Source organism: Nematolebias whitei, chromosome 12 (genome assembly GCF_014905685.2).
Source record: "Nematolebias whitei isolate Nwh7 chromosome 12, NemWhi1, whole genome shotgun sequence".
NCBI classification, from domain to species: Eukaryota; Metazoa; Chordata; class Actinopteri; order Cyprinodontiformes; family Rivulidae; genus Nematolebias; species Nematolebias whitei.
Window position 1 is genome coordinate 49,651,326 of NC_056509.1, and position 11,240 is coordinate 49,662,565.

At 37.8% G+C, this 11,240-nt stretch overlaps 1 protein-coding gene across 1 annotated transcript in view; it reads right to left on the reverse strand.

The window, feature by feature from the left end:
• The window catches only part of LOC119418411 (homeobox protein Nkx-2.4-like), a 2,180-nt gene extending 933 nt beyond the window's left edge, over positions 1-1,247 (reverse strand). The window contains exon 1 of the mRNA XM_037685688.1: positions 905-1,247. Coding sequence (XP_037541616.1) covers positions 905-1,247 — 343 coding nt within the window. The remainder of the gene's footprint in view (positions 1-904) is intronic.
• Positions 1,248-11,240: the final 9,993 nt, after the last annotated feature.

An 11,240-nucleotide genomic window follows, 5' to 3' on the forward strand; every position in this document is an offset into this window, starting at 1 on the left:
TCCAACAGGGACACGTGGACAGGTCTCAGTCCAACAGGGACACGTGGGGACAATTTAGAGTTACAAATCAGCCTAACATGTTTTTGATCTGTGGGAGGAAACTCACGCAGAACTGTGAGAACATGAAAACTCCAGAAAGGTTCCCAGTTGGGATTTGAACCACCGACCTATTGAGAGGCAGCAGCACCCACTCATCCACCAGGCTGCATTGTTTTTATTTTATTTCAGGAAATTTTTAACACATTTTAAATATTTTTGGGTGAAACTTTTCTGATTAGAAAAACAGTTTCAATAAAATTCTGTTTTTATTCAAGGATTCAAGATTCTTTTATTGTCACATGACATGTGGTACATGAGGTGGAACGAATCTGTGTACACAGGGTCCCAGTTACATCCAACAAAAATACAAATTGTAAAGAAAAACAGTATAAGATCCGAGACATGAACTAAGAATATACTAAACTAATACATAAGCACTAATAGTACAAAACAATGCGTCAAACAACAGCATCAGGATTTTATATTTATATTTATTGTATTTGTTAATTTTTATTATATTCATTTATTTTACTATAGTTGCCAATTTTGATTATATTCATTAATTTTATTATATCTGTTTATTTATTTTTGTATTTATTTCAATTTAAATGTTTGTTCAAATAAAATCATCTCAAGGCCTAAAAATAAAAACTAATCAAATTAAAATAAGCCATTAAAATTAAATTTACAAAATATTTTCGTTAAAAAATAAAAAATGAAATTATAATTTAACTGTTTCTTATTTATTTTATTTTAATAATAAATAAAAAAAATCTGAAAATCAAAAACTTTTAGCCTAATAATTTTTTTTCTTTGAGTTCTGTTCAGGTTCGAGTCCGGTTCGGATGCTCTGACGGGTTCTTACTCTGAGAGAATCTGGGCTCCGGACCGCCGTACCAGGCCGACCCGGCCCCGGGCTCATGGGACTGCAGTTCGGTTCCAGTGCCGCCGTTACAGAAACCCCCTACGGTTCCAAAAAACTGGGCCGCGTGGCCGGTTCCGGTGGGTCCAAGAGAAGCACAGGATGAAGGTAGGTGGTGGAGATGAGGCTGCTGATGGTTCTGGTGGTTCTGGATCCCTGTCTGCTGCTGCCGGTAGGCGCCCAGCGCGGTTCCGAGGTCCACCCCCCCAAACCTCCTGTAGCCGTCTTCAGCCGAACCCAAAAGGTCCGAGACTGAGAACCTAGACTGTTTTGGACTCAAGGACATGATGTCCCGGTCCGGCCCGATTCGGTCTGCTGGATGCGGTCTACCCCACCGTTCTGGTCTTCCTTCAGTCCTACGGTCCGGTCTGGTTCGGTCCGGTCCCTTTATGAAGCTGAAAAGTCCAGACCCGCCGGCCCTATCCCTCCGGGCCCCTGTGGGCGGGGCTTAGAGATGGAGGAGGACTGGAACCGAACAGGGTTCGGAACCAAAAGATGGACAGAAAAATAAAAACTTGATTTTAAATACAAAATAGTTTCAAACATTTTATGATTTAAAAAAATATATATTTTCCTATTTTTGTTTTTTGTTTTTCAGAAACATTTTAAAATGTTCTAATTTAAAGTTCTAGATCTGAACCGGTTAATGTTTGTTTGGTAAATAATCGTTTTTATAAGTTTGTCTGGTTTTGTTTGAAATAAAATCTTTCATAACTTTAATCAAATTTTAACTGAGAATTTAAAGTTTTATTTTTACTAGTTCTTGAAACAAAAGCTAAAATGTGGAAAACAAATTACCATAAAACTCTTTTGAACATTTTTGTTTTATTAGCTGGCACCACTGTTTCCATGGTTACTGTGGGTAATAAACTAAGACGTCGTAGTTTAAAATCACGCATGGCACGGAAGGTTCCCCTGCTTAAATCAGCACACGTCCAGGCCCGTCTGAAGTTTGACCATGACCATTTGGATGATCCAGAGGAGTCATGGGAGAAAGTTCTGTGGTCACATGAGACCAAAATAGAACTTTTTGGTCTTAATTCCACTCACCGTGTTTGGAGGACGAAGAATGATGAGCACCATCCCAAAAACACCATCCCTACTGTGAAGCATGGGGGTGGAAGCATCATGCTTTGGGGTGTTTTTCTGCACAAGAGACAGGACGACTGCACTGTATTAAGGAGAGGATGACCGGGGCCATGTGTTGAGAGATTTTAGGGAACAACCTCCTTCCCTCAGTGAGAGCATTGAAGATGAGTCGTGGCTGGGTCTTCCAACATGACAATGACCTGAAGCACACAGCCAGGAGAACCAAGGAGTGGCTCCGTAAGAAGCAGATCAAGGTTCTGGAGTGGCCTAGCCAGTCTCCAGACCTAAACCCTATAGAAAGTTTTTGGAGGGAGCTCAAACTCCATCTTTCTCAGTGACAGCCCAGAAGCCTGGCTGATCTAGAGAAGATGTGTGGAGGAATGGATCAAAATCTCTGCTGCAGTGTGTGCACACCTGGTGACTAACTACAGGAAACATTTGACCTCTGTAACTGCAAACAAAGATACTGTACCATTGACTTTCACAGGTGTTCAAATACTTATTTGCAACAGTAACACACAAATAAATTATTTAAAAAAATATATACATTGTGATTTCTGGATTTTTTTTTAGATTATGTCTCTCACAGTGGACATGCACCTATGAAAGATTCAGACCCTCCATGATTTCTAAGTGGGAGAACTTGCAAAGTCGCAGGGTGTTCAAATACTTGTTTTCCTCGCTGTGTATTTTTAAATTATGTCCACAGGGTCCCAGTTACATCCAACAATAAAATGTAAAAGAAAAACAGTAATAACATCTAAGATATGAACTAAGAAAAACATCAACTAAAAATACACTAAGCACTCATAACATAAAAACAATACATCGAACAGCAGCATGAACATGAGTCTGTGAGCAGATGAGCACGAATGAACACATCAACATGAAACAGATCAGCAGCAACATGAAACAGATCAGCAGCAACATGATGTGATTTTTCACAGTGATTATTCTGGTTAGAGATTCATGAGTCTAACACTTCGGGTTCGATTCCCAAATAGCCTTTTTTCCTTCAGCCATTTAGGAGCCAGTGAGGCCCAGTTCTTAAAGGTACGCCTATACTCACTGTACTTAAAAACGTTCTATTTCAGTTCAGTTCAGTTTATTTCTAAAGCTCCAAGTCACAACAGAAGTCGTCTCAGGGACTGAAAAGAAATATTCAATAACTTGACATTATTTATCTGAGGAGCAGCTTTGAGTTTAACTCCATCACTGAACTCTCATCTTGAACAAGCATGAAGGCGACAGTAGAAAGGAAAAACTCCCTGATGAGGAAGAAACCTTTAGCAGAACCAGGATCAGGCAGTGGTTTAGTCTACACTTTTTAGTGGGTATACTGTACTTAGAAACCAAAGTACAGTGATTCCTCACTTATCGCAGGGGTTACGTTTCAGAGACCCCCGCAGTAGGTAAAAATCTGCAAAGTAGCGGCGTTATAGTTATTTTATTATTTCTATATATTTAAGGCACCTTCTCACACTCTTATTAACTTTTCCCACTCTCTTATTAACACTTTGTATGCTCTTAAACACTTTGGCGATTGTGATGAAGATGATGACCATGAGATGAATGTGCAAAGCATGTACAGGACACACAATATAAAAAAATGGGTTTAAACAACCCGTGACATAGTGAAGCCTCAAAAAGTGAACTGCAATATAGTGAGGGACTACAGTACAATGTAATCATCAATTTCTAAAACAGTTGTCAGGTCCTCTGGACAGGTTCAAAAAATAAAATGGTAGAAATGTTTTGTCTTTAATCCGAGTTGTACTAAGCTCAGTCTTTTAAATAGAACCTTCTCATAGTGGATCAACCAGTTTGTTGTTGACATTGAAACTAGCTGTTCACATGATCAATCCATTATGAGAAGGTGTTATTTATAAGGCTGAGCTTAGTACAGCTCCTCAGACTGAAGAAGTCTTTCAGATGAAAGACGGAACATTTCTACATTTTTTTGTTTTTGAACCCGTCCAGAGGACCTGACTTAACTCTTTTAGATTTTTCTACCTGGATTATTGAGCAGCATCAGAATAATCATAAATTTATTTTGATTTTTAAACATAATGAACATTTCAAAATGTCTCTGATGCTTATATTTGAATAAATGTACAACAAATGTTGTACAACAGTTCGCTTTGCATTAAAAACATGTTATAGAATTTACAAAACAGTATCAAAGGAAGACATGTTCAAGTATCTTGTGTGAGCAGGGAAACAACACATTGGTAGACAGTCAGGGAAACAGAAAAATGGGTGAAGAATTTGTCCAACAGACCACCCAGCCAGAGACAGAGATCATTGCCAGGGGGACTGAACTTTATAATTGTGCCAAGAAGAATTCCTCTGGTGGAGATGATCACAGCCACAGAATCAGACACCCACAACAACAAAATTAGTTATCTGAGTAGATGGAGACATGCCTTGGCCTGTATTTAAATCACATGTCTTTAAATGTGCATCTAAACTTCCACTACAGGAATGTGTTGGATCCTGCAAATAAAATGTGACATTATCTGCATAACTCAATTCAATGCAGTTTATTTATATAGTGCCAAATCACAACAAAGTTGTCTCAGGGACTTTACAGGAACATTCACATAAAAGCCAATTAGTAAAGTTCTCTATCTAAGGAATCCAGCAGACAAGTTGAATCTTGGCTTCGTTGCAGTCTCCTCTTAGTTACCTAATGGAAGCATATATAAAGTAACGAGTATTGGCCCAAGCACTGAGCCCTGAGGAACTCCATGACTAACTTTGGTGTATGAAGAAGATTTATTATTTACATTTACAAACTGGAATCTATCAGATAGATATGATTTAAACCATTGTAGAGCTGTTCCTGTAATCCCAACATCATATTCAAGCCTCTGTAGTAAAATATTGTGATCAACTGTATCAAATGCAGCACTGAGGTCTAACAGGACCAGTAGAGACACAAGTCCATTGTCTGAGGCCATGAGAATATCATTAGTTACTTTTACTAGTGCTGTTTCTGTGCTATGATGAGCTCTAAACCCTGACTGAAACTCTTCAAACAGATTATTTCTTTGTAGATGTTCACGCAACTGACCTGCAACTAGTTTCTCTAGAATTTTTTAGATGAAAGATAGATTAGATATAGGTCTATAGTTGGCCAGAATTTCTGAATCAAGGTCAGACTTCTTAAGTAAAGGTTTAATTACAGCAACCTTAAAGTTCTGTGGTACTTAACCATCCATTAAAGACAAATTAAGTAGATCCAAAATGTGGACATTAATTAGTGGAAATACCTCTTTAAACAGTCTGGTTGGGATGGGATCTAGCAGGCATGTGGATGGTTTGGATGAGGTTATTATTTTTGACAATTCAGAGCTCAACAGGACAAAAACTGTCCAAATATAAATCAGGCTCTAGTGAAATTTTTAAAGTTGTCTCATTTGACAGGGGACTAGAGATAGTAGAAGGAAGGATGGTTTGAATTTTCTCTCTAATTGAAATAATTTTATTTATAAAGAATCTCATGAAGTCATCACTACTTATAGTTGTAGGGACACATGGTTCAACAGAAATGGGACTTTTAATTAGTCTAGCAGTAGTACTAAACAGAAACCTAGGGTTATTTTTATTCTCCTCTATTAAAGATGAATAATATAAAGTTCTAGCTTTACGGAGAGCTTTTTTATATGTTAGCAGACTATCTTTACTAAGTTAAATAAAATTCTTCAACATTAGTAGAGCGCCATTTTCTCTCCTGGTTTCTAGATGCCTGCTTTAAAGTACATAACTCAGAATTGAACCAAGGAGCCAGTTTCCTCTGATTGATTACTTTCTTTTTCATTGGATCAATTTTATCAAGTGAAGTTTGCATTGAAGTTGTAAGATGATCAACTAGATGATCTAAGTCACTGTTCTCTGATGCATTACATTGCAAGACAGAGGAAACATTGATGGAAGAGATTGTTTAAATTTGGTTACAGCATTTTCTGATAAGCACCTGCTGAGATGAAATTTACTCTCAGTGACTGTGTAGTCATTTAATGTAAACTCAAAGTTATTAAAAAATGGTCGGACAGGATAGGATTTTGAGGAACTATTACCAAGTCCTTAATCTCTACACCATAGGTCAGAACTAAATCAAGAGTGTGATGATAAGAATGAGTAGATGTGCAGACGTTTTGGGTAAAATCAAATGTGTCTAATAAATTATTAAAGGCTATGCTTAAACTATCACTTTCAACATCTACATGAATATTGAAATCACCAATTATGATGACTTTTTCAGTATTTAATAGTTAGTCAGTTAAGAATTCTGATAATTCAGACAAAAACAGAGTAAGCGCCTGGTGGACGATGTATAACAACTAGTAAAAGTGGCTTTTCTGATTTCCATTTTGGAAGAGAAAGACTGAGGGACAGTGATTCAAAAGATTCATAACTAATAACTGATTTGGCATTAATCAATAATCCTGACTGAAAAATAGAAGCTACTCCTCCACCTCGGCCAGTTGTTCTAGGAACATGAACATTTAAATAATTAACAGGAGTGGATTCATTTATACCAACAAAATCCTCCTGTTGTAGCCAAGTTTCTGTCAGACAGAATAAATCAATATGATGATCAGTTATCATTCTAATTCACAATGATCGGAAAAGCCAACATCGAAGGATCAAAAAGCGACGTTGCTATGAATGCTTGGCTGCCACAAGCCAGTTATCCCTGTGGTAGCTTTTCTGACACCTCCTGCTTAAAACCCAAAAGCTCAGAAGGGTCGTGAGGCCCTGCTTTCACAGTCTGTACTCATACTGAAAATCAAGATCAAGCAAGCTTTTGCCCTTCTGCTCCATGGGAGGTTTCTGTCCTCCCTGAGCTCGCCTTGGGACACCTGCATTACCATTTGATAGGTGTACCACCCTGGTCCAACTCCTCACCTGCCACTGTCCCCGGAGCAGATCGCGCCTGGAGCGGATCGTGCCAGGCGCAACGCCAGAACCGAGAGCCCACTCGGGGCTCACCTCGCCGCCTCACTGGGTAAGTAAAAACACAATGAGTAGTGGTATTTTACCGGCAGACTCTTGTTGGCCTCCCACTTATTGTACACGTCTCATCTCTTCACAGTGCCAGACTAGATTCAAGCTCAACAGGGTATTCTTTCCCTGCTGATTCTGCCAAGCCCATTCCCTTGGCTGTGGTTTCACTAGATCAGAGGTAGGGACAGTGGGAATCTCATTCATGCGCATCATTAATTAGATGACGAGACATTTGGCTACTTTACCAGGGTCCTCTTCACTGCAATTTATCCTCCGCACTCGTTGAACACCAGCATTGGTACTCGAGGCATGGGTAGTGTCACCCCCGTACAACCTGTGCACGATGGCATCTCCAGTTGGGTGAGTCTAAAGGGATGCAATGCTCTCCCTTCCACCAGGAAGAGTCCCTTTATGGTATGGTATGGTATAAAGTTTATCATTTTAAAAATACAAAACAGTTTCCTAACTATATAAAAAATACAAGATTTAAAATGAAAGGCAGCAGAAATAAGAAAAAAATCTTATATCTGCCCCTTTTTTCAAACAATTAGTTCAGTCATAATAATCTTCAAGTGACAGAACAAAATGAATAACTCTTTCTAATTTTTCTAATTCTAATACAAAACACACTAAGCTACTTCATATATATATATTAACAATTCAGCTTTGATCTTTTTCTTAAATGTACACATTGACTTGGCATTTTTCACATCACTCTCTAGACCAGGGGTGTCAAACTCACTTACAAAAGGGGGCCAAAATTAAAACCTTTTTCAAACTAAGGGCCAGTTTCAGAAACTACATTAACTTAAATTAGATACCCAACGTCTTTTCTTGGTGGAGGTTCCTCAAAAAGAGTTTGATTTGTCTCATTTGATGTTCTCTGTTGCACTTTTGACATCATAATCAAAGATTACTGAAAAAATTCAAGTGAAAAAAGTATTTTACATTTCAAATATCATCTTGGGGGCCAGGTAAGATGTCAACGAGGGCCACATTTGGCCCTTGGGCCTTGAGTTTGACACATATGCTCTAGACCATTCCACAATCCAATTCCTTGGATTGAGGTAGACCTTCCCTTCAGACTAGTTCTGAATTTTGGTTTGACAAATATCTCTATCCCCTTAAGATTATAACAACTTTGCCTTTTAACAAAATTTCTTTGGATATTTAATGGTAATGTGTTATTTTGAGCCCTATACATAACTGATAAAATACTGTAATCTACCAAATCATGGAACTTTAATAAGTTCAGTTGATAAAATAATGTGCTTGATGGGTGACAGTAATGCTTTCTGGTGATAATTCTTATAGCTCTTTTCTGTAAAATAAAAATAGGCTTTGTAAATGTTTTACACGCTTTCCCCCAAACACCAATGCAATAGATTAAATGTGGAACAATGAATGTGTTATACAACATGTACAGAGCTTTATCATTTAATAATTCCCTGACTTTGTATAGTACTGCAATAGATTTAGATATTTTTGTTCTTACAGAATTGATGTGATTTTTCCATGTTAGCTGTTCATCAATGATTACACCCAAAAATTTCATCTCATTAACTCTACAAATCTCAACACCCTCAATTTTAAATGGATCATCAACAATTCTCTTTTTGTTACTAAATATCATGTATTTAGTTTTATCTAAATTTAATGATAATTTATTAAGTTTAAACCAAGTTTGTATTTTATCAAATTCTGTCTTCATCAATTCCAACATCCGTTTTGCATCTTTACCCAAACAAAAAAATATGGTGTCATCTGCAAAAAGGACACATTTGAGGAGTCCTGATACATTCACTAAGTCATTCACATATAAAATAAATAACTTTGGTCCAAGCACAGAGCCTTGAGGAACCCCACATGTGATATTACAGAGGTCAGATCTTACACCATTTATTTATACAAACTGTTTCCTATCTTTCAAATAGCTAGATACCCATGCTGGTCCTCTTATACCATATTTATTCAGTTTTTCAAGGAGAATAGTGTGGTCAATAGTATTGAATCATTTTTTTAAATCAACAAAAATACTAACACAATACTGTTTTTGATCGACAGCAGTAGTTATTTGTTCTATTAATTCCATGAGAGCCATTGATGTAGAGTTTTTTGCTCTAAACCCATACTGACTGCTACTTAGAATGTTTTGTTCAGTAATAAATTTATCTAATCTGGTCACAAATAATTTTTCTAGAATTTTTGAGAACTGTGGTAATAAGGATATTGGCCTATAATTATTGAACACACATTTATCACCATTTTTAAAGAGAGGAACTACCTTAGCTACTTTCATATTGTCTGGAAATATTCCTTTTGAAAATGATAAATTACATATATATGTAAATGGCTCGATAACATAACTCATTATGTCCTTTACAAACATCATATCCATGTCCACCCAGTCTTTTGATCTCTTATCTGTAAGAATTTTTACTACATTCATTATTTCTTCGTCAGTTCCATTAGAAAAAATACTGTTGTCACAACTTATAACTGAATGGTTCACATTATTGTCTACTTTTGGTATTTTAGCTACAAGGCTTGATCCAACGTTCACAAAATAATGATTAAATCCATTTACAATTTTGTTTTCATCATGGATCTCATTGTCCTCCTCCAAAAAATATTGTGAAATACCTGTTTTTGCTTTATGACTTTTCAGAACACTATTTATTACTTGCCATGTAGCTTTCATATCACCATTACTTTTATTCAATAAATCACTATAATATTCCTTCTTGTGTTTCCTTATAATCCCTACTAATTTATTTTTATACTTCTTATATTTCTCTTTGGCCTCTTGTGTTTTCAATTTCAAGAAAAATGTATACAAATTGTGGGAGTGGTGGCGTAGAGGTTAGAGAGGTGGGCTTGTGATCCGAAGATCAATGGTTCACGCCCCGGCCCCGACAACATCAAAATTGTGTGTGGGGTAGGTGAAGCACCCACACTTGCCCCCACCCTCATTCGCCCCACCTTGGGCCTATGAGCAAGGTAACCCCCCATCTGCTCCCTAAACAGGTCTCTCTTGAAAATGAGTTCTCGTGGCTCAATGAGACTACCTGTATAAATAAAGGCTAAATGAAAATGAAAAAAAATTCTTTTTTTTTTTACAAGCATTTCTCAACCCTTTCGTCATCCATGGTTGGTCAACAACATTTCTCTTTGTATAATTATTTTGCACACAATTCTTTTCATACAGAGCTCCTAAAATATTCATTAACTCATCATATGATATGTTCACTTCATCAACGTACACATCTTTCCAGTTTAGTTTATGTAAATCATCTTTTAATTTGTCCAATGCTTTTTTTTTATGTGTTTATTGTATTTATTCTTATTCTTTATGTATTTTTACAAAATAAATTACAATTATGGAAAACTTTTCTAACACCTCCTGCTTAAAACCCAAATCTCAGAAGGATCTGTGAGGCCCTGCTTTCACAGTCTGTACTCATACTTAAAATAAAGATCAAGCAAGCTTTTGCCCTTCTGCTCCACAAGAGGTTTCTGTCCTCCCTGAGCTCACCTTAGGACATCTGCATTATCGTTTGACAGGTGTACTGCCCCAGTCAAACTCCCCACCTGCCACTGTCCCCAAAGCAGATTGCGCTGGGCGCGTACCCGGTGCATGCCAGGTGCTCGCCAGGTATGCGCCGGGTACTTCATTCCAGAACTGAGAGCCCACTCGGGGCTCACCTCGCTGCCTCACTGGGTAAGTGAAAACATGATAAAAATAGTGGTATTTCACCAGCGGACCCTCGCGGGCCTCCCACCTTTTCTACACCTCTCATGTCTCTTCACAGTGCCATATCAGAGTCCAGCTCAACAGAGTCTCCTTTCCCCGGTCATTCTGCCAAGCCTGTTCCTTTGGCTGTGGTTTCGCTAGATAGGAGGTAAAGACAGTGGAAATCTTGTTAATCCATTCATGCGCGTTACTAATTAGATGACGAAGCATTTGGCTCACTTAAGAGAGTCATAGTTATTCCTGCCATTTACCTGTGCTTCATTGAATTTCTTCACTTTGACATTCAGAGCACTGGGCAGAAATCACATTGCATCAACACCCGGCGTGGGCCTTTGCGATGCTTTGTTTTAATTAAACAGTCGGATTCCCCTGGTCCACACCAGTTCTTAGTCAGCTACTAAGTGCCAGCCGAGGCCACCCGCT